Raw genomic sequence first — 25,287 nt, forward strand, 5'->3', positions numbered from 1 at the left:
GTGCAAGGCTGGTATGGGGCTCTACAGTATCAAAGAGCTGGGTTCCTTCTAACTTTCTTGTCAGTTATTTTCAGCCTGGATTCCATCCTCAAAAGTACCTCATGGCCCAAGACAGTTGCTGGTGCCCCTGCCATTGGTATGCCCTCTAAGAAGCAGGGAAGAGCAAGGGGAAGAGAACAAATGGGTGCATTTTCTAACTAAATTAGTTCCCTTTAAAGGAGGCATTCTGAAATTTCTTCACAATGATTCCACTTTGGGAAGAAATTAATTACTAACCATATGTAGAAGCAAAGGAGCTTGGGGAAATGTAGATGTTTAACCCAAAGTGACAATGTGCTAAGGTGAGGAATGAGCAGAGAAGAGGAGAAACCAGATTGGGAGGCAAAGAGCAACCTCTCTCCAGTGTTAGAGAGTGCATGACGACAATCAGAATTCCCAGGTATAACGAGCCCCTAAAAAGGTGTTTGGCAAATACTTTGTGCTCAGAAAACTACATATTTATTTTCTTTCGTATAATAAAATAAAACTTCTGAGGATTATGCTCTTAATTTCTTTTATAACTCTGCAAATGTGTAGGCCAGGGTTTGTCAATCTCAGCATTACTGATATTTGGAGCCAGATAATCTTTGCTGTGGGAGGGCTTTTCTGTGCCATATAGGTTCTTTGTTAGCATCCCTGGCCTTGACACACTAGATGCCAGTAACTCCTCACTCCCAACTGTGACAATCAAAAATATTTCTAGTCATTGCCAATTGTTCCTAGGGGAGCAAATTGCCCTCAGTTGAGAACCAGTGGCCTTGACCTGTGCTGGACAGTAAGGTATTCTCTTATATTCTCTAAGGTTGAGTGGTGCAGGGTCTAAAGACCCTTGAGCTCATAGTGCTGATTCCATTATGTCAAACCCAGCACACTCTTGAAATGATGAAGCACAGAGAGGAATTTCTACATTTCAAATGTTTTCTTTAGGAAGCAAGATTTTCAACTCAAGGCATACACACAGACCAGGTAGTCTTCGGTATGTACAAAGAACAAAGAGAAGGGAGGACATTATATAAAAAGAAGAGATGTTATGTGTTGTTTTGAAAGAAAGTTTATTGGCACGAACAAAATTTTGGGGAGCTGGTAAGTTCTGATTGGTGAATGACAGCAGTAGGGAAAATTAGTCTTAGAGTTGCAACAGCTTATTTCAGTAGCTACAGATAAAACCAGTTTCAGGTTATGGCAGGCAGTTTGAGCAGCCAGGCTTGCTGAGAATAACCTTCTTGAAATGTTATATGCCCTAAGTGATTTCTCCTCCTGACCCCTTGACTTCAATTTAGTTGGGTATGACAAAAATGACTCAATTTAGGCCAGGCATGGTGGCTCATACCTGTAATCCCAGCACTTTGGTAAGCTGAGGCAGCTGGATCACCTGACGTCAGGAGCTGGAGATCAGACTGACCAACATGGAGAAACCCCATCTCTACTAAAAATACAAAATTAGCTGGGCATGGTGGTGCATGCCTGTAATCCCAGCTACTCAGGAGGCTGAGGCGGGAGAATCACTTGAACCTAGGAGGCGGAGGTTGCAGTGAGCTGAGATTGCGCCATTGCACTCCAGCCTGGGCAACAAGAACGAAACTCCATCTCAAAAAAAAAAACAACTCAATTTATATGATCAAATTTCACAACAGGAAAAATGACAGATTTTCCCAATAAAGAACAAAATAACATAGTAATTCATATATATCGAGAACTGATTACATAGTATGTTTTTCCCCTAAAGGTAATGTGGTAAAAGACTCACTTGTTTCATTTATTCATTCATTCATTACAAATGTTTGTTGAGCAGCTGTCATGCACCAAGTACCAGTTTAGGCTCTGAGGACACCACATTGAACAAAGAAGACAGTGTGTGTGTCTTCATGAAGCTTCTTTCTGGTGAAGGAGACAAATTCTAAGCAGATACAGGAATAACTTCACAATATCACATCCACTGGGGCATGGTATGGACAATAAAGCTTTTAAGTATGTTGGAGGGTGACCTGGGAAGGCATGGCTAAGAAAGTGGCTTTTGTGCTGAGATGCGAAGACAGTGAGTGAGCCGGGGAAGGAACATTCTGAGTGGATAGAAAAAAGCAGCCATGAAGGTGTAGAGTAGAAGGTAATTAAGTTGGGAACAACAGCTGCAGGCATGGAGGCTCACACCTGTAATCCCAGCACTTTGAGAGGCTGAGGTGGGTAGATCACTTAAGGTCAAGAGTTTGAAACCAGCCTGGCCAATATGGTGAAACCCTGTCTCTACTAAAAAATACAAAAATTAGCTGGGGATTGTGGCAGGCACCTGTAATCCCAGCTACTTGGGAGGCTGAGGCAGGAGAATTGCTTAAACTCAGGAGGGAGGGGTTGCAATGATCCAAGATTGCACCACTGCACTCCAGCCTGGGTTAAGAGAACAAGGCTCCATTTGAAAAACAGACAACAAAGTTGGGGACAGAGTACAGGCAGAAAAGAGAGAGCCAGAGATAATAAGCATAGGGCTTTGGATTTTAGTCTGAGTGAGACGGAAATGCATCATTAGGTTTAAAGTAGACAGCAGTGTGATGCCACTTATGTTTTTGAAGGGTCTTTCCAGCAGCCACAAGGAAATATGATTGTTTGGGGTCAGAGTGGAAGCTAGGGGACCCATCAGGATGCTCTTGGATTCATCCCAGTCAGAGAGAATAGCAGTTTGGAGGTGGGAAGAATGATTAAATGAGATCTCTTCCACAGGGGGTATGAAGGAGGTGACAGGCTTTGCAGATGGTCACCAGAAGTGATTAAAAAGTATGTGGTTTCTAGAAAACGTTATGCAAACCTAATCTTTTTAAAATATATCATCAGAAAATTGTATCGTTAACACTGCTTCTGACTTTTCTCTCCCTATATTCGTACAAACTGTTTCTAGAGTTGTTGAAACACAATGTAAGAAACACAATGTGGAAGACAAGGATCTATATGCCTCTACTGGTTTGTTGAGTGATTACAGAACTATTATCAATATGTACATGCCTGAATTTCCCCATCTGTAAAATAGAGTGACTACAGATTACCAGTAACCTTGTTTAAACTAAGTGTTAAGAGAAAAAGCCTACTTCATGAATCCCAAAAGAAATGCAAATTGTAATTATTTGCACAGGTATCCAGTTGTGATAACATCCAAAGGAGACAAACTTTGATTAATATGCAAGATTCATTCCCAATGATTCCCAAGGATCTCAAGTTAAAGACAACCCTTAAATTTCTGTCAGCTTTGTAACTGTAATATATTCCAGAGTTTCAGTTTAGCTTAATTGTGACATATTGATTCATTCTTGCTTTCTGACAAAAAGGATTGCTTTCTTGTGAAATTCAAAGTCTCTCATGGCAGCCATGATTAATCATTTGCAAAATATGCTTTAGCCATCTATGATCCCTAGTATACAAATTTCTATCACTGCAATAATTTGAAAGGAATTCAAATAAACCTGTTCCAATCAAATGCCTCGTAAGTCTGCAAAAGATAATTTCTTGATGGGATATGGAAAAAAATGAGTGCTTAAATAAGAATGATTACCAATGTAACAAATGATCATTCCTATAATATACAATTAATACAAAACTGGACAAAAAGAATGGTTGTGAAATTTAATCAACCTCATGGCATTACGTGCTTTATCTGCAATGATGGCATGAAAAAGTTATCTAAAATTCCAGTTGAAGACCAATTAATATAATCAATACCAGAAAATGTCTGGACAGAGCAAATGCTCAGGACATTACATAAAAGGAGTAAGTGGACCGTAACCAGGCGTTTCATTCCTGTCCAAGACCTAGACAGTTGGAGATAAGCAAAGATTATCTTCATCAAATTATTTCACATTCATGTAGGAATTCTGTTCTAGTTTAAAGTAACACTCACGTGTATTAAATGAGCATAATTGTGGAAATGCATCATTAGAACAAAGTTTTTGATTTAGAAATACTATTCTATAATCATCTATTGTATGCATTTGAAAGAACTTTCACAAAATAATCATTTTCATAAATATGCTATTTCAATATTATTATATATTCCTTAGATTAATTGTGATTTATAAAATAAAGGTGTATTTCTGTTTTAGGACTAAATGTAATATTCATAAAATAAATTTTACCAAACACTATTATGATCCCAAAGTTGTGCCAATGATTTTAGCTACTTTGCAAACTTTACTCATCTACATAATCTCATTACAAAACCTACTTCAGACTAGAGCTAGAGTATCATCATATATATATTTAAAAAACAAAGATTTGTTTTGTGTATTGGTGTATTGGGATTGAGGAAAGAATTGTATTATATCAAACATATAAATGAGTAACATAATAAAGTTTATAGTATTTTAGTATGTAGTTAATAATGCTCAAAAATGGAAAAGGGACTGTTTAATGAAAAAAATCACATTATTTAACCAGCAATTCCTATAAAGAAACCAAAATACATGCAAAATAACGTAAGTGTAAACAGAATACATTAAATCCTCTCTGGTCTAACCAGAGGGCATTTTCTCTTAATGTTTTTTTAACAGAAAATTACAAACAAAATATAAAATAAAGTAACGCATAGAACCATTGATACCTGTATCTTGATGGCAGTGGTAGCTAAGCAAGTCAAATCTTACACATGATAAAAATGTCACAAAATTAAATACATGCACTGCACACATGTAAATTTTGTGATTTTGATATTGTTTACAATTACTTAAAGTATAACCATTGTTGAAAACTGGGCATACATGATTTCTCTGTGCTGCCTTTGCAACTTCCTGTGAATCCATCATTATTCCAAAATTAAAAGTGTTTTGCGCCATTCACACAGGTATAGGAAACGTACCTTAGAACATTGCTTGTGATTCTGGCACCAAACCAGGGAACCATTGTTCTGTAAAAAGAAAAAGAAAGAATACTGACCCATTATATACTCTTCTAATTGAAAGCTACACATACACAGATTTATAATCTGAAATTATAATGTATGCATATAATTTTTGAATATTTGCATTTTAACAAATGCCCAATCTTGCAAAATCTGATGTCCTTCCCTTCCAATGATAGAAAATGTGTTTGTAATGTAAGTTTCATTTTGTTGTTGATTTCATGATGTTAACGAAGACATATTAAATACTAAAGATTCCAAGCTGTCCGAAATGAAAAAGGGTTTGAGGCAGCTTTGATGGTGCGTTCAGCAGTGAAGCAGGAAAATGAACACTACACTTTTCGCCCATAGTCAGCAGTTTTGGGATATTTACAACTTAAACATTGTAGGTGATTTTGATCTCAACCAATTTATAGGAATAAGAGTTTAGGATTGGCAGAAAGAGCCTGTATTAGTCTGTTCTTAACACTGCTATAAAGAACTACCTGAAACTGGGTAACTTTTGAAGAAAAGAGGTTTCATTGACTCACAGTATTATAGGCCTAAAATGAAGTACAGTTGGGGAGGCTCAGGAAACTTAAAATCATGGTGAAAGGCAAAGGGGAAGCAAGCACATCTTACCATGGCAGAGCAGGGGAGAGAGAGAGAGAGAGAGAGAGAGAGAGAGGGAGAGAGAGAGAGAGAGAGAGACAGAGAGAGAGAGACAGAGAGAGAGAGACAGAGAGAGAGAGACAGAGAGAGAGAGAGAACTCACAAACTATCATGAGAACAGCAAGGAAGAAATCCACCCCCATGATCCATTTACCTCTCACCAGGCCCATCCTTCCAATTCGACATAAGATTTGGGCCGGCACACAAATCCAAACCACATCCGTCCCCACGTGAAAAGCCTTCTATTATTCTTTCACCAAACATATGATAACAGATAAGAAACTTAACATCCCCATGTCTCAGTTTATCCATCTGTAAAGCAAGCCTAATAGCAATATCTCAAGCATCAGGCCACTGGAATAACTAAGTGAAACAGATACACTCAATAGATAACAAATATTTGGGGCTGTAATCCCTGTGCTTTGGGAGGCTGTAATCCCACGCCTGTACTCCCAGTACTTTGGGAGGCTGAGGCAGGTGGATCACCTGAGGTCAGGAGTTTGAGACCAGCCCAGCCAACATGGTGAAACCTCGTCTCTACTAAAAAAATATAAAATTAGGTGGGTGTGGTGGCACATGCCTGTAATCCCAGCTACCAGGGAGGCTGAGACAGGAGAATTGCTTGAACCTAGGAGGCGGAGGTTGCAGCAAGGAAAGATTGTACCATTGCACTCCAGCCTGGGCAACAAAGGCAGAACTCTGCCTCAAAAAAAAAAAAAAAAGACTATGATTTATTATCCTGAACATTAGAATTTCTACATTCCACATAACTAAGATATTGGTCATGTTTTTTTTTTTCTCTGGTTGGGGAGCTTTTAACTCGGGTTATGCTAGGCTGGAAGAGCTGGCAAAGCTAGCAGAAACCATCAACCAATAGCTAAGACGTCATTAACTCTAGTTCTCTGAAGTTCAAGGTAGAGATGAGACAAAATCACTTGTTTCCTATGTTTGAACATCTAAATTTTTAATATGAATATCAGTATGGATACAGCAAGATGACATGTGTTTGCAGTTATGAAAAAAGAAAACTGAACCAAAAATATATCTTTTAGAAAATACTTTTATAACAAAGTTATTGAGATACAGTTCACAAAATTCAGTCATTTAAACTACAATTCAATGGCTTTGACTATAATTAGAAAGCTATGCAACCATCACCACTATCTAATTGTAGAACATTTTCATCAACCCAAAAAGAAACATTGACCTATTTGTAGTCACTCCCATTCTGTCTTCCCCACTATCTGCCTTACCCTGGCAAACACTAATCTACTTTCTGTCTTTATGTATTTGCCTATTTTGGATATTTTATATAAATGTAATCATACAATATGTGTCTGGCTTCTTGATGCTAAATGCTACAGCAATCTTGCTTCATGTACATTGTAGTATATATTAGTGCTTCATCCTTTTTGAGTGTCAGATGCAGCTATATGGCTATACCACATTTTGTCCATCTACTGCCAATAACATATCTGAATATGGCCTTTTCCAATAATAGCTTAATTATAGGATCCCCAAAACCACTAAATAAATCTCAGCTATATAGAATTGGCAATCTTCTTCTTCAATGTGAAGATTATTGGCTTAAAATATCTCAGTCCATTATGAATGCTTTAACTATGAAACCCCTCTAGCATATAGTCCTACTTTTTACTCCTTCTCAGCCTTAACTCCCAATAATTCCTACACATTCTTAGGATTTTAGCCAATCTCCTACGAACTTACATACCACCTACTGAGTTCCATTCATTCACACCTGGGCCCTCATCTGTCTGTCAACATCCATGTCCCCCATCAAGACAAGCAAGGACTGAAGCTGGAGATGCATACAAACAGCCTAGAGTGAAGTTCAGTATGATTTTTGGCAGGGATTACATCAGGGAAATAATTAGATTGGGTAGAGGCCAATGCTGGGCAAATAGTGGGTGTGGTTTAATTACTGGAAAATGAGGTGTTAGGAGAAAGCATGTAAAGAGAGCATAACATACCTTTTTATAAAACTGAGGTTTTATAAAGGGAGCCATTGGCTTGGTTACAAGCTAAAAGTTTACACAGGGGCCAGGCTGACTAGGACATGGTCATAAACAGGGTGACAACTGCAAAAAGCAGGGGCCAGGCATTGAGCATGCAGAAGCTGGAGGCTGGGGTAGGGCAGCTTTGGAGAAGCTCCTACACTGACGGCCAGCCTCAGCATGTTGCCCGGTGTATAGGTGCATACGAGATTGGCTAAAATCCTAAGTATGTATAGGAATTATTGGGAGTTAAGGCTTAGAAGAAGTAAATATTAGGGCTGTATGCTAGAGGGGTTTCATCGTTAGTTTCCCCTGCTTCCCTTCTGCAGAGTTGGCTCCTGCCAGGACTTCCAAGGACCACACCCCTCTGAGCACATTCTGGATTCAACCTGAGTGTTCCAAGCTTCTCCTAACCATGTGATGGGAAGCAATAAGGCACCTTCTAAAGAGACTCAGGGCTGAAGCGGATAGGCTCAGACCTTGGACACTGGGTCAAAGCCAGTTCCTGAAGGTCTTTTTCAGCACCATCTTGATTTGAAGGCTTTGATCCTCCTTTAGACAGGTCAGCGGGGTCCTGCTCCTTAGTCTACAAACCTCAACATGGGCACAGGTTAGACCTCCTTCTTTTCCAGATTTTTTTTTCCTAGGCAGATGGGCAGGACCTTATCTCTGGGGGAGATCAGGGGACCCTCGGCTATCTCTGCACTTGCTGTATTCCTCTTTGGAGTTTTATCACACCCTCTCCTGCTGAATGATACACTTTATTTTGTCTGTGTCTTGGTTCTTCAACTCCTGATTCCTGGGGACAGAACTCCATGTTTTCTCTTTACCTGTCTGTATCATGTTAGCAAGGGAGGGAAGCTCTTGGTCCTCATAGAGAAAGCATATTTCTGAGGCCGTGGAAGGGTGACTGGGGTTCCAAAAGTGGGCATGGCAACTGTTAGTTTCCCCTGCTTCCCTTCTGCAGAGTTGGCTCCTGCCAGGACTTCCAAGGACCACACCCGTCTGAGCACATTCTGGATTCAACCTGAGTGTTCCAAGCTCCTCCTCACCATGTGATGGGAAGCAATGAGGGATTCCAAAAGTAGGCACAGTAACTGTTGTTAACAGGTTGACAAAATATGACTAATGTGGCAATATAGCTTTGACTATTATTATTATTATTATAGTGGCCAAATCTATGTGGCAGACATGTGCTTTGATGTTTTAATACTAACCCCATGTAATCATCCAAAATGACATAAGCCTCATTTATTCCTTTTACAGTTAAGAAACCTGAAGTCAGGAAAACCAAGTAACATATGTAGAGAGACAAAGCCAGCAATTAACCTCAATGGTAAGCAACACAACAGGTAAAGCCACAGGTGAAGAAAGAAGCAAGATGCACACTCAATGTTGAAGGAATTTCCATATTTATAACCTTGAGAAGAGAGATGAAGACTGGTTCAACAGTTCTAAATACCATATGTTGAGGAAGCAGCAGTTCAGATGGATGGGGTGGAGCAAAGAAGAGGAGGTGAGATCAGGCAAATAGACAGAAAGTAGATTGTAGGATTTTGATTATAGAAGATTTTATCTCAGGAAATTTTTTTTTATTTAGCAATTATCAGAGAGTTAATTAAAACAAAAATAGAGCATCAGAGTCTTGAGAAGCCCTGTGTAGGACATACCTTGATACGGTTTGGCTGTGTCCCCACCCAAATCTAATCTTGAATTGTAGCTCCCGTAATTCCTACATGATGTGGGAGGGACCTTGTGAGAGGTAATTGAATCATAGGGGCAGGTTTTTCCCATGTTATTTTCATGACTGTCTCATAAGATCTGATGGTTTTATAAAAGGCAGTTCTGCACATTCTCTCTTGCCTGCCACCATGTAAGATGTGCCTTTGCTTCTCCTTTACCTTCCACCATGATTGTGAGGCCTCCTTAGCCATGTGAAACTGTGAATCCATTAAACCTCTTTTTCTTTATAAATTACTTCTCAGGTATGTCTTTATTAGCAGCATGTGAACAAACTAATATACCCTTGAGTAGCTTTCTTTTGTTCCCTTTGACTGTAGGTTGAATGGCCAAACTTCAACAACAAAAGCACAAAGGATGCAGCAGAGATTGTCTTCAGCTGCCCAACCTCCCCTTCCCAAATGTAAACCTTCCTGCCATGCCCCACACCAACTCTCTTTCTTTCCAGGAATTCAATGCTCCCCATACCATTCGCTTATACACATCCATCAAAATGAGAAGGAAACCAATAGCCACAGAGCCTATTTTGAATTGGGAATTAATGCATTTTCATTTCAAGCAAAATTTTCTACTAATCAGAAAATGAAAATCTCTGTCATTATAAAGAAATATTTGGGGCAATGGCAAGCATGCATAAACGATTATGATTAGAATGATTTTTTAAAATTAGAGAAGATAGCATGTCATAGGCTGCTTGGGATGATTAAAAAGATAATCCAGTATTTATCAAAATGTTTGGAACAGGATTTTTAAAAAATCCTTTGTTATTATTGATATGACTTTGTTGTCATTTGCCATTAGTATTGTCTTTAGCAGTTGGGGAGTAATCCTAGACTTAATATCTCCCAGCTCACAACAAACAGATAATACTCACCCTAGACTAACTGATTCAGTCTTATTAGTGAGACTCAAAAGTATTTAGCATTGAAAATTCTAAGATACAATATTTTAGCAAATACTAAAATACAAATAAAATTTGCAGTAAAAAAGGAAATGCCTTTCTGTTTTTTCCTTGGGCAGAAGCAATTTTTCAACATTTGCCAACAGGATGAGTAGGCAATGGTATTAGTATTTTTGCTTTAATTTCCTGACTGGCCATTTGTTTTCCTTTACCGTTAATAGTCTGTCTCTTTTACCATATCTAATGTGAATTGTTCACCATTCTAAAAATCAATTTTAGCAACTATTAGTACCACTTAGGCTCAATGATCATTTGTCTACTGTAAAAATTCTCTAGCACCTCATTCATCTTTTGCATTTATTTGTGAAGTTTTTCCACAAGGAAATTTTATATGCACGCACACACACAGATGCACTCATCCACGCATTCACATATATATTTTCCCTCAAAATGTATCTCTAGCTCCTTTTTGGATTTTGGGTTTCCTGGTTTTTTTCTTAAATAATCACCCCCATGGCAAGGTTCTGCAGCTGTTCTGTGCTTTTACCTGTATCAATCATCATGTGCTATGCTATTTATCTCTACTAAGAACTTCTAAGAACCCTGCCCACTAGCATAAGGGATGCCAATAAACCCCAGATTAATGCTGGCCACTTTGATTAGGCCAGGTGTTACCCCACCACAATCCTCCTATGTTGCTTACATATGGTGCTCTTTGAGCAGAAGAGCAATGAAAAAACACAAGAATCCAGTATATTTCAACACTCTGCCCCAGGGGAAGTTCTTCATCACATTACAATAGCCTTCACCAGTTAAGCCACTTGACAATAAAAATAAAATACAGTATTTGCAATTAAGTCTTGTTCTGGCTTAAAGCCAACACAGATAAAGAGTCAAAGTACATTAGGCTAGAAACACGTTCGCCTCTAGAACCATCATTGTAACCTTCAGGTAGGATTAGACAGTGGGACTTTTGTAATTATATAAAGATTACATCCTGTATTTTATTGGTTTAACTAGATCAAACATGAATGCTAGTCAATCCAACTTTCAAAGAGTTTATATAAGTTCAATCAACTGCACCCAGCCATTATTTCAATGGCATTTTCAAAGTCTTTTCATTTCTACCCTTTTGATTTTTCCTTAAAGAAAGATAATTCTTCAAAAGCTTCAAGTAAAGAAAACACGTCATTCATGCAAAGACAACCCACATGGGAAGAATAAAGATAAATGAAAACTAGTTATCTAGATACAACCATATGAAAAGAGAAAACAGAGTTAGGAATAGATCCCACATATTTCCTTCAACACAGCCAGGTGTTGGCATGGAACAGCTAAAGAACAAATCAGTCTGCAGTTTCCAAAATACACACCAAACTAGTGTCTAACAATGGAACTGAACATTTGAAATAGAAGCAAGTCAGGAAACCCACCATAGACCTTAACTTTACCAATCAATGCTTTGGCACTACAAATAATTAGCTGTGACCCTTAATGGACAATTTTGTGTCCATGCTTTTGGTAAGTTATTTCAAAGCAATAGATAAAACTATGGATACAAGTGATTATATATTTGTCCAAATCCACAGAACATACAACACCAAGAGTGAAGCATATGCAAACTGTGGACCCTGGTGATGATGATGTGTCAATATAGGTTCATCCATTGTCACAAATGTCCCACTCTGGTAGGGGATGTTGGTAATGGGAAAGGCTGTGGATTGTGGGGACAGAGAGTATGTGGATATGCTCTGTACATTCCGCTCAATTGCTGTGGACCTAAAACTGCTCTAAAAATTAAAAAGTCTATTGAAAAGGTTAAGGGGGAGGGCTTTCTTTATATATTTGTTGTTCATAAGTAATATTTGTTTCAAATCTTATAAAATATCCTCAGCAGTCTTTTCATTAACCAAGAAAAAAATCTCTCTGTATTCTACAAATATTTCACATTTAATGGAATTCTATAGGAAACAAATATTTGACCATATAGAAATACACCTGCCTCCAGACACCCAGCCTTCCCATACTGTCTTGTCTTCAAAGAAAATGCCACTTTGCTTAGGAAGCCTTCCCTGACCCCCACACCCTGACTACCATAGCTCTCTCTCTGTTGCTTGCTCTTATAACATCCTGCACTTCTCCCAGGCATTCTATCACACAGTGAACAAGTGTAAATTATGTGTGTTGTTTTAATTTAATGATCTTCTGCACTCCAGCCTGCAGAAGCTTTGGTAGCAGCGTCTATCCCTAGCACGTGCTTGCCATTGGCTCTCTGGCCTATAGCAGTGTGCCTACCACATAGTAAATGGTCTTCATAAATGGTACTGATTAAAGAAATAAATGAATGGAGTAGAAGATTATACAACGGAATTTAAGCTTTAGTTATTAGGTCCTGAGGAGCTAGAAATAATGATATAAATAGATTGAGCTGATGAAATGTTTCATTTTCTCTGGATGGAGCTTTTAGGAAGTAGGTTCATTATTTTGTTTCCTTTAATGTAAATGTCCAAGAAATTTGGCATGATAACACCCAAAACTGAACAAAGACTTGCACTTGGGATCAAATACATGTTATTTAAGAAATAAAGGCCGGGCGAGGTGGCTCACACCTGTAATCCCAGTACTTTGGGAGGCCGAGGCGGGTAGACCATAAGGTCAGGAGTTCGAGTCCAGTCTGGCCAATATAGTGAAACCCCATCTCTACTAAAAATAGAAAAAATTAGCTGGGTGTGGTGGCATGCACCTGTAATCCCAACTTCTTGGGAGGGTAAGGCAGTAGAATCGTGTGAACCCGGGAGGTGGGGGTTGCAGTAAGCAGAGATTGCACCATTGCACTGCAGCCCAGACTACAGTGCAAGATTCCATCTCAAAAAAAAAAAAAAAAAAAGAAAGAAAGAAAAAAAGAAAAATACCAATTATCTTTTTATAGGGCGTAGACAAAGTCATCTAAAGGAAATGTATAGAACAGCAAATGCCAGACTTTTCTTCTTCTCATCATTCCCTAAACAATACAATGTAGCAGCCATTTACATCACATTTACATAGTATTAGGTGTTATAAGTAAGGTACGGATGATTTTAAATATATGGGAGGATATTTGCAGGTTATATGCAAATACCACACCATTTTATTTCAATAACTTGAGCATTTTCAGATGTTGGTGTCTGCTGGGATGGGGAGGAGAGACAGGTCCTGAAACCCTGAGGGTGCATCATAACTTCATTCCAGGTTGATATACTTTTCCTGAAACTAATAGAATTGTGTCCTCCAAGTATATTCATCCAAGAAGAATGTATTGTTGTTTCAGTGTAACCAGCAGTTATTTTCCACCTGTACTTTTAAAAACAACTTAAGTGTGAAGCTGAGTCCCAGACAGTTGAAAGGAACAATAGAAATGTCTAAGAAAGTATCATCAGAGTAAAGAGGCAACCTACAGAATGGGAAAAATTTTTTGCAATCTATCCATCTGACAAAGGGCTAATATCCAGAATCTACAAGGAACTTAAACCAATTTACAAGAAAAAAAAACAACAAAAAGTGGGCAAAGGATATGAACAGACACTTCCCAAAAGAAGATATTTATGTGGCCAATAAACATATGAAAAAAAGCTCAACATCACTGGTCATTAGAGAAATGCAAATCAAAACAATAGTGAGATACCGTCTCACTGGAGAGGATTGTGGAGAAATAGGAATGTTTTTACACTGTTGGTGGGAGTGTAAATCAGTTCAACCATTGTGGAAGACAGTGTGGCAATTCCTCAAGGATCTAGAACCAGAAATACCATTTGATCCAGCAATCCCATTACTGGGTATATATCCAAAGGATTATAAATCATTCTACTATAAAGATACATACACATATATGTTTACATGTATACACATGTGTTTACATGTCAAAACATATACGTGTTTACATGTGTAAACATATCCCCATGTGCTTACATGTGTAAACATACACACATGTATTTACATGTTACAGCACTATTCACAATTGCAAAGACTTGGAACCAACCCATATGCCCATCAGTGATAGACTGGATAAAGAAAATGTGGCACGTATACACCAATGGAATACTATGTAGCCATTAAAAAGGATGAGTTCATGTCCTCTGCAGGGACACGGACAAAGTTGGAAACCATTGTTCTCAGCAAACTAACACAGGAAAAGAAAACCAAACACTGCATGCTCTCACTGATAAGTGGGAGTTGAACAATGAGAACACATAGACACAGGGAAAGGAACATCACCCACCAGGGCCTGTGGGGGAGTGGGAAGCTAGGGGAGGGAGAGCATTAGGGCAAATACATAATGTAGATGACAGGTTGATGGGTGCAGCAAACCACCATGGCATGTGTATACCTATGTAACAAACCTGCACGTTCTGAACATGTATCCCAGAACTTAAAGTGTGATTTAAAAAAAAGAAAAAGTAGTACATATACATAGTGGAGCATTATTCAGTCAGAAAAAGAAAAAGAAATGTCTCTAAAAAACCAAATGTCAATCTCATTCAAAGTTCTTGTGAAGAATGAAAATCATCATCAAAGAAGAAAATTGTGCAAGACCAACACAGAGAGAAAACAATATTAAATAAATTTACATGACTCCCAGTTACATTTTTTTTCAAGACCGAGTCTCACTCTGTTACCCAGGCTGGAGTGCAGTGGTGAGATCACAGCTCACTGTACCCCTCATCTCAAGGGACACTCTTCACCATGGTTATCTGCAAAGCATAACAATATGTGAATTTACAAGTGGCTATAGTGCACTTTAGGTGATATGTAATAACTAAAAGTGTTTTGAAGTCTTCTTGGGTCTTTTATTTCCTTAATTGTCGTAGCTATTGTGTTCTTAATATAGAATGTTTTATAAATACATATAACTGAAAATTCATCAAGAAAAATTTTAGCAGAAACTAAAGTTGCATAGACAGCTACTAAAACCATGACTTCTGAAATTTCTTAGCTACATCAGGATTCAGCCTTGACCATCTTGGGAAAGGTAGTGTGCAATAGCTGCTCTTATGCACAAATGATTGAAAACCATTATTTGTGTTATCTTATACATTTATTGAGGGCTTTTAAAATTCTGACTTTACATAATCACATAAGCTACATAGGACTCCAGAGCTCTGAGAACTTCTATCTCACTAGCACTTCTTCTGTGCAAAGTATTTTCATCAATGGGCATTCTGGTTTCTGTCAAAGTGTAAGATCTATTTGAATCTGACCAAGCCTGTTCTCTAAACACAACCGGGATAAGAAAAGAGACCCAACTTGAGATTCCAAATACCCACTGAAAATGCCTGTAAACTGTAGCATTCTGACTCAGATGATACCATATCATTACAACTCAGAAAAGATCTTTGAGGGCTGTTCAATCCATCTCCTTGGTGAAAACAAGACAAATGTAACTTGTTAATGACATGTCATTGTCTCATAATACAGGGAACTTTCCAAGGGAAAGAGGTTATGGTGTCCCTGTAACATGTTACCCCACCACACTAACATTTCCATCCTGAATTCCTAGCGAAATCTCTCAAAGCTGTTCAAGAGCAAACGGGTGAGGAGCTGCACGTGATCAACTTTCAGATTTTCTGCCTGCTTGTATTTTATTCTCTAATTAACTAATTCATCTAGTAACTCTCTCTAAAACATTTACCATGCCAAAGGAAAACATCAAAGAAGAGAAAAACATAACGCAAGGACCATCCCGCCTGAGTGTGAAAAAGGAAGATCACACACACATTACTGAATTCCATAATACTCAAGGGTAGGACCTAGATGATGACACAAACCACATCATGGAAATGAGCATGCAGTGGGAAACAGAATTTCCACTAACGTCTGAGGAGACAGAAAAAGTAAAGAATGGGGTTTGAGGAGGAATCTAAGTGTCCAATAAACCTCGAAATTACCATGCTGAAGAGGGATTGTAGTGTCCAATGATAGCACTAAACCTCAAAATTACCATGCCTAAGACTGTCCCGAATCATCAGGTTAGTCATTGTCATGCATTTGAGTAACATGTGAAAGCCATTGGCAACAGTGGTAACACAAGAATCAGAGAAAAATTCTACATCCTGAGAATTGCAAATTAATAGCAATTCAAGTTCAATGGTCTCTCTTTGTAGATGAGTGAAATGGGGCTCATGAAGGCTAAAAAAAAGTCAAACTTAGTGATTCAGACAAAATATTTTAATACTAAACATACCTTACTTAAAGGCTTTATCTCACTACTCTTTGATTATGGTGGTAAGATCTCAGAAAAATTAATGTCTTCCTTTCTCAAATGAGATGAATAATGTCTTTATAAGATAATCACCGATATGTCTATGAAGACCACATGTGACTATCCAAAGTCAAGGCTGTAGTCTAGCTGGCAAGATGCCAAGTTCACTAATGTGACCACTTTGCACACAAGGAGTAGGACTTTCAATAACATAGAAGAAGGTCTCAGACAGAGCTGGGGTCCCAGGTAGAGGTTGGTTAATCCAATTAATCATTCAATTAACCATGGAGAAGTCAGAATTCTAAAATCCCTCAGTAAGTTTTGATACAACAATAAACAAAATGGTTTCCAGTTGTTTATAAATAAGAGCAGCCTAATTAATTTCCACATTGTATGGTTGTTTCAAGTCTTTGCAAAGGCACAATATCCATGTAAAGCATAGAATCTATACAGTTGTTTAATGCAGGGTTACACTAAATTAGATTCGCATATCAAAACCCCACTTTGGAGAACATGAAAATCCAATACTGTCAAGGCCATTGGGGAAGATTGGCTCCATGACTTTCTTTGAGCTTCTGGTAGTTCCTTGACTTGTGGCAGCATTCCAACCTTCACATCCATGTCCTCACATCTCTGCATGTCTGTATTAAAATTTCCCCTTTCTATAAGGATACCACCCTTCTCCAGAATGACTCCTCTTAACTAATCACACCTCCGATGACGTTATTTCCAAATAAGGTCATTTTCTGAGGTACTGGGGATTAGGACATCAACATATGGATTTAGAGGCACATTATTCAATCCATAAAAGTGACTAAAATAAAGCCATGGGACAAATACTACGTTGTTTCAGTCACACTTCAACCTGTACCTCACTTAATAATCTCTGCCTTAATATATTCATGTATTTTTTTTTCAATTTGCTTCAAGTCACTATCAATGTTTATTTCTTCACTTTGGCCTCCTTGCCACCTCCCAGAAAATGTCAGAACATGGTGTTTTGTAACAACCCATCTGTCCATCTCGCTGACAATGGTTTTTTCTTTCATAAAGTACTTCAATCTGATAGCATGTGGGTGCATCATAAGAAGGTATTTGTCATCCATAATGTAAACTGTTAAGAATCAAGTAGTCCAGTTTTGGTGAAAATGGATTGCTTGAATAAGCATGGAAGAACCACACAGTCATAATGAGGTGATTTGGTCAAGCACACAATTCTCCCCAGGTGTATCCAGTCTACTCTTAAAATGTTGCAGCCTCTGCTTAGACCTTCAGCTTTATGTTCCTGACCTTTGTTTCATGCCCAGACCTTGATTACTAATGACCCATACTATCCCAGTAGACCCATTCTCTCTCCCTGAACACATGTTCAGAGGAATTGACAATGACTTCTTCATCTGTCAACAAGTTGGAATCAAAATTCATGTTTCAAAAGAGATGGCAGCCAGACAGTGACTCCAGCCCTCTTATTTGACAATACTGATAATAAGCAAGCCTACAATGATGCTTCTGCTGAGGACACCACCACTGACTTCTAATTAGTAAGCTCACACTTCATCAATTGTACCTAATCTGAATCAAAAAGAGCTGTCTAGAAGAATGTCCAAGCTTGGGGATGGAGATTAGACAGTTTCAGTGCTAGAACTTGGCACCTCTTATCAAGCAGAGGTGATATCACTGGTTCCAGTACCACACTTTAAAAACCAGTGATATCAGCCTCACCTGGAAGCTTTTGAAACATGCAAATTCTGGTGATTCACCTCACACTTGAAGAATCGAAACTCCTTAGGTTGGAGAGCAGTGAGCTGTTTTACGAGTCTTCCAAATATGGCTGACCACCATGAAAGCCTGAGATGCTTACTCTAACCTTCGGACAACTTATATTCCCTTGTTTTATGTGACTTCATGAAATACAACACAAACGTCTGTCTTTCTTCTCTCTCTTCCAAGTGTCCCAAACAAATGACTGAGACCATCACTCAGCTCTTACAGGTCTCTTATATGATTCTAGTCATTATAAAACAACAACCCTCTTTGTAAATTTGTAAATTGATCTTTGCATGTGCTGGTTTCTTTTTTCTGCAAGACTGAGACTCAAAGTACGACATTCAGGGAGGTCTAGACCTCTCTGGCCTCTGCTGTCTTGGCCTCATCTCAGTCTCTGGCCATTTTCATACAGAACAACTGTAGAAACATCTAATTTCTTGCTGGGGATGACAGTGTGGCAGAAGCACAAAGCAGACTTTAAAGGCACTCTCAAATCACCCTATTATTTTTCAAAATAGATGCTTGGCAGCTGCAAGGCTTGACAGGTGCAATATGTTATGCATAATAAGTTATTCCCACAAGGCACATTACTGCCTGGAATCTGGCATGTTGACCAGCAGAGGTTAAGGATTAATGTTAAGTTATCAAGCTAATTACTCACATGCATTAAGAGTAGTTAGAGAGGATATACTTCCGGATAACGTGAGCTGGGAACTATTGCTATTATCACTACAACCATTAAAAAAAAAATCTAACTGAAAAAAAATGTATCATGCCCTAGAGATAAAAACTATTATTTCCATGTGCTTCCCTACTGAATATTTTAGCAACACGTTTTGGAATATGCCTGGTAAATCCTAGAAGATTTTTAATGATAGAGCAAAACCTCTACCTTGCTATATACATGTAAACTGGGAGATGCAGGACTTAGTTGAGCTTTATTTGTAGTAGGCAACACCCAAGACGGGAAAAAAACTGACAAAAATACGTGTTTTTCCCCTTCTAATTGACTTTAGTAAATGTCAGATTTTTGTCACACTGTTTTCTTGTGATATACACTTTTTCATTATGCTAATTTATGTTATTCATTAGAGAATGCAGAATAATTCATCAAACTAAAATAGAGCACCTTGTAGTCTGTTATGCCCTGACTTATATTCTAACCCATTCATCATGTTTCTGGGTTATTTTAATATAAACTTCAAAAGACAGTGTGTTTTAATGAGGGACCACTTGAGAAAACATGATTAATTAAATGTGATGCAGGCAAAAAGAGCAATAAACCCAAGAAAAACTTTACTTTGCAAAAAATAAAATCAAACTCATTCCAAGAAAAATGTGTTCATTGAAGAATTAGAAGCATGTCTGAAAACTCAGGTATGTTTTCCCAATAGAATAGATGACTTGGAATTAAATGACTTTTTTTCTTACACAATATTTACCCAGGATTTCAAATTTCAATGTAAAATTCTACTTAATCTTATCCTATGCATCATATGGAAATGAAAAATCTTTCTCTCTTTTTAAGGGACGGGGTCTCTTTGTCACCTAGGCTGGAGTGCAGTGGCTCAATCATAGCTCACTGTAGCCTCAACATCCTGGGCTCAAGTGATTCTTCTGCCTCAGACTTCCAAGTAGCAAGGACTAGAGGTATGCACCATCACGCCTGGCTAATTTTTTTTTTTGTAGTGATGGGGTCTCCATTTGATATCCAGGCTGGTGCCAAACTCCCAACCTCAAGCGATCCTCCTATCTCAGATTCCCAATGCATTGGGATGAGAGGCATGAGCCACGACTGCCACCCAGAATAGAAAATCTTTAAGTAACGAAAGCACACACGAGAGATCTGCATGTCGTGCTCTACCAATTGAACTAGATCTCCAAACTGGAGTCTCTTACATTAAAAAATTGAGTTTTTAAATCTCTTTTTTTTTTTTTTTGGAGGTGGGGGAGGTGTCTTAGACCAGACCGTGGAGCAGTGGGGATCTAGGATTACACACTATTCATTTTATTTTATTTTATCTTTTGTAGAGATGGGGTCTCACTATGTTGCCCAGGCTAGACTAGAGCTCCTCAGCCTCTCAAGTGGCTGGGGCTATAGGCGTGCACCACATTATTCCTTTTTGAATCCCAGGATCCTGAGCACCAGGCACTCCCTCTAGGCCTAACTCATCTTGATGACAGTCAGCACATCTGTAGAGCCGACTATGAGGCTCTATTCTGAGTAAATTGCATGGCATCCCAGGACGACTGAATGAAGCAGCACAATTGTGAAAATGGAGGCAAAGGGCAGTTGATGGTCTGAGAGAGAGGGCAGAGGCAACAGTCTTCAGAAAGGAAAAGAAGTTTACTTGCAAAGAAGTCCCCAAAACAGGAGACCTTAGGACCAACTCACCAACAGAAAAATGATAATGTGATTTTAAAGAAGATATGGCACAACTAAGTTTGCATGAGTCTGCTCATGGGTAAAACCGTCCATCTCCTTATACGATGAGCTCACAGGCCATGACACATCTTCACAATCAGGGTTGCTAAAGACACACGGAAAGTGACGTTTTAGGAGTGAGAAACTGAACAGAAGTTAAGGTCTACATGGTCTCACTTATTGAGAAGATGAAAACTTGTCAGCATAACCCTATCCTTTTGTGGTTATCTTAGGGCTCAAACCTTCTCCTCTGACTGAATGGGGATGTTAGTGTCTCCCTGTAAGCGAGAGAGTTCACAGCATCAGTTATGGTTCCAGAATTACTTACAGCAGAGATCTAAGCGTAAGAAATGACAGAACCAGGGTAGGGCATGAGACATCTGGATCCACAATGAGCTCTGGATCACCTGGTAACCACCCCTCATGGCTTCCCATCTCTGAGCTAGTGCCACCTGGTGCCTCCTTTGTGTCTGTGCACCCCAGTCCCCTGTCACAGTCCTTTGGGAATGAAGGTGCGGCCTTGGTCATCTTGGCAACACCAGCACTTAGCAAAAAGCCTGACACAGTACAGACCCCTAGTGTTTCCTGAAAACAAGAAGCTAAGCCATGTCATGACTGCCAGGATGTTTGCCATGGAGTGGAAGCAAAACATACACAGAGATGGCGACAGACACAGAGATAGAGACCCAGAGACAGAGACACAGACAGAAGGAATAGATATGGATATTCTGATACAAATGTTTTCTTGTGATATATGATTTTTCATTGTGCTAATTTATGTTATTCATTAAAAAGTGCAGAATAATTCATCAAACTAAAATAGAGCACCTCGTAGTCTATTAAGGTAAAGCAGAGGCACATCACATAGATCCAGAGATATATTTGTAACAAAGAGATAGGACTAGGACACATATTGCAGTTTTTGAAGACATCAGTTTTGTCATGACCGAAGGTGGAAGGGATGGTATCAGTATTGATGGGAGAGGCCAGGGATGCTGCGGAACCATTAAAATGCAGCAGACAGCCCCTCCATCCAACAAAGAAGAATCTGCTCCAAAACATCCAGTGCCGTGGTTGACAAACCCTGAACTAGACATGCATGCATAATATACACACAGACAAATATATGGAAATTAAATTCTAGCCCTAATTTCATGAGGTTATGTAAAAAAAATCCATCTTTTTTTCAAAATTGTGGAGTAATAAATGTAACTAGAGTATGCAAATCTTGACCTATTAAAAGCAGGTTTAAAACATTACAAAAATCTATGGCTCCTGGATAATAGAAAAATGAAAATACAGATGGCCGACTAGTCTATATTTGTTTTCCTATGGTGATTGTTGATACTTAACCAGAGAATATATTCTATCCAGATTTTCTTTTTTAATTTCTTTGCAGCTGTGAGGACATTAGCTCATAACTCCGGATACAAAAATGTGGAAACAACAAAAACAACCAAAAGATATTCTCTACTTTCTTTTAAATTCTGGCCGAATGGGAAAAAAAAAAAATACTTCCCAGATGTAGGCCGTTTCTGGAATGATGACCACTAGGTTTGTCTGTACTGCTTTCAAAATGGTACAGTCAAATGTCAAGATTGAAAGAAAGGGGGAGGGAAGAGAGAGGGAAATCAAAGAGAGAGCAGGAGAAAGCGAGATGAGAGAGAGAATGCATTTCTTCTCAAAGATACGATGGAGCTGGCCTGGCACCGTGGCTCACACCTGTAATCCCAGCACTTTGGGAAGCACAGATGGGAGGATCTCTTGAGGCCAGAAGTTCAAAACCAGCCTGGGAAACATAGTGAGATCCTGTCTGTATCTTCAAAATATAAAATCTCCAGCCTAGGAAACTTAGTGAGATCCTGTCTCTATTTTCAAAATATAAAATCTCAAGCCTAGGCAATATAGTGAGAACTTGTCTCTACAGACAGTTAAAAATTTAGCCAAGTACAGTGGTATATTCCTGTAATACCAGTTACTTGAACGGCTGAGGTGCAGGAATCCTTGAGCCAGGGAGTTTGAGGCTGCAGTGAGCCATGATAGTGCCACTGTACTCCAGCCTGGGTGACAGAGTGAGACCCTGTCTCAAAGCATAAATAAATAAAAATTAAAAATTAAAAAATGAACTGTTATACAAAAGATATAATGGCACTATACATCAAGGATATGTGAGATACATATTTTAGATTTTAAAGGCTAAGTTCTAGTTCCAAATGAGTTTTCTGTTTGGAGGACACAATCTCACTACTGTCACCCAACTGGAGTGAACTCCTGGACTCAAGCGATCCTCCCACCTCCGCCTCCCAAAGCATTGGGAATACAGGCATGAGCTACCATGCCGGGCCCCAAATACCTTTAATAGCCCAAAACATGGAAAAGAAAATGGGGAACAAAGTGCCCACCTTCAAACAGTGACTGTTTTTAATGGTGGACACCACCCTAGGTGACATCTCTGTCCCTTCTTGCCACAGATGAAATTTAAAAGAACCATGGTTGGCAAAACATGTTCACAATAACTGGGCTCTGTTTTCTTCTCATTCTATCTGAAAGGAGTCAGTAACTTCTGCACGAACTTGGCATTCATGGCATCAACAGGATTGGTTTCAATTCTAGGGGGCAGGCACCAATGCTATGGTGTGGTTTGTAATTCTGCCTTTATGTGGGTCACTTGTATGGCAGGATTGTTGGGCAGGAATAGATAACCTCTGATGTCTGGTTGCCATAGCATCTCCTTACAGCTACGTGGTTCTCTGCTCCTTGTTTTAGGCACAATTACGCCTCTATGGTAAGCAAAACTCTGTCCACTGGGAAGAAATGACCATCGAGCAAGGGATAAAACAGCAGTAGACAGAGACAAAAGTAACTATCTGGCCATGAAAAACAAAAGGTAGAAATCTCATGGCCGCATAAGCAATTGTTGACATAGAGTTCGCAGAAAACATTTCCAAACTTCCAACTGTGGGGATGATTCTATTATCACTACTCCCTATGATTGTAAAAAGTCCTGTAATTTGCATTCTGAGGGAGTCCTATCAGTTGGAAAGCAAATTAATGACCCTGAAATGCAAATCTCCTTGGCATTTTGGGTTTGTTATAATAACACTCAGTACCTGTCCAGTTGATGGGGTTACACGCGTCAATATAAGCTATATATTCTGTTAAAAATGTCTCTCCCATATTTTAGGTTTACAGATTTTGGTCAACTTTCTTTCTGTTATACACGGTATAACAAGGAGTCCACATTTCAGAAGAGTATTGTTACTTCCAACAGTGTAGGCATTCAAAGACAAGAGCTGGGATATTTCTCCAAGTCTAGATAGGACTGTCTCTTGCAATAATGCCATATTAGAGATTTAAACGAGAGTTAATCAACTTTCCTTGAATGAACTCTTCAAAGAACTCTACAGGTTCTCTGTCACCCAAGCTGGAATGCAGTGACACAATCTCGGCTCACTGCAACCTTTGCCTCCCAGGTTCCAGGGATTCTTCTGCCTCAGCCTTCCTAGTAGCTGGGACTACAGGTGCATGCCACCACACCTGGCTAATTTTTGTATTTTTAGTAGAGATGGGGGTTTGCCATGTTGGCCAGGCTGGTCTCGAACTCCTGACCTCAGGTGATCCACCCACCTCAGCCCCCTAAAGTGCTGGGATTACAGGTGTAAGCTACCACGCCCAGCCCATTATGTGACTTTTTAAATGGTGACAACTTATCTGCCTTATCTTTATTAGAATGAGCATAATGTGAAACACAAAATTATGTATTTTTGAGCTCAGTAACAAAATATTTTCTGAAGTTGGCATGATATTAGTAACTTGAAGAGCAAAAAAAACTTATGAAATAAAAATGCTATAATTTAAAACAAAAGGGTAAACAGAATGTGAATTAAGAGCCTTGATTAGGCCAGGCACGGTGGCTCACACCTGTAATCCCAGCACTTTGGGAGGCCGAGGCGGGTGGATCATGAGGTCAAGGGATCGAGACCATCCTGGTCAACACGGTGAAACCCCGTCTCTACTAAAAACACAAAAAAATTAGCTGGGCATGGTGATGCGTGCCTGTAATCCCAGCTACTCAGGAGGCTGAGGCAGGAGAAATGCCTGAACCCAGGAGGTGGCGGTTGCAGTGAGCCGAGATCCCACCATTGCACTCCAGCCTGGGTAAAAAGAGCGAAACTCCGTCTCAAAAATAAAAATTTTTTTTTTAAAAAAAGAGCCTTGATTAGTTGCTGGATTCTTTCTAAGCTTTTTGATGGGGTATTGCTTCTCAGACTCCCGTAAGGAGAGGTTTTAAAGCTTTGGGGATTAAAAACCCCAATAAGTTCACATCTTTACCATCTTACTTTCAAGTGCAGCCTTGAGAATTTTCCAAATTTTTTATTTGAAAGATTTCCTCATTGTCTAACTTTTATATTTTACAGAGATGTCAGAAAGAATTATAAAGTGTAAACACACACATACACACACACACTCAAATCCCAAACAAAAGGCAGTGAAGCAAGCACGTCAGGCACACTGAGCTCGTGGAAATGGCTGTCACATACATGCAAGCTACAATTACCACCCACAATGACTCCATACATGTCCCACTATCATACACAACAGCAACACAGCTAAGAATGAGGACACTGCAACTTTCGT

The 25,287-nt window shown here is 39.0% G+C and overlaps 1 protein-coding gene across 4 annotated transcripts in view; it reads right to left on the minus strand.

Annotated features, from left to right (window-relative positions):
• ANOS1 (anosmin 1) overlaps nt 1–25,287 on the minus strand; it is a 191,388-nt gene that overhangs the window by 155,058 nt on the left and 11,043 nt on the right. For 3 of the 4 annotated variants that reach the window (XM_035287639.3, XM_002762611.6, XM_078362679.1), the window contains exon 2: nt 4,874–4,921. The exons of the other annotated variant lie outside the window; for it this stretch is intronic. In XM_035287639.3, the coding sequence (XP_035143530.3) occupies nt 4,874–4,921 (48 nt within the window). The remainder of the gene's footprint in view (nt 1–4,873; nt 4,922–25,287) is intronic. 4 annotated transcript variants of the gene reach the window in all.

This window comes from Callithrix jacchus, chromosome X (genome assembly GCF_049354715.1).
Source record: "Callithrix jacchus isolate 240 chromosome X, calJac240_pri, whole genome shotgun sequence".
NCBI classification, from domain to species: domain Eukaryota; kingdom Metazoa; phylum Chordata; class Mammalia; order Primates; family Cebidae; genus Callithrix; species Callithrix jacchus.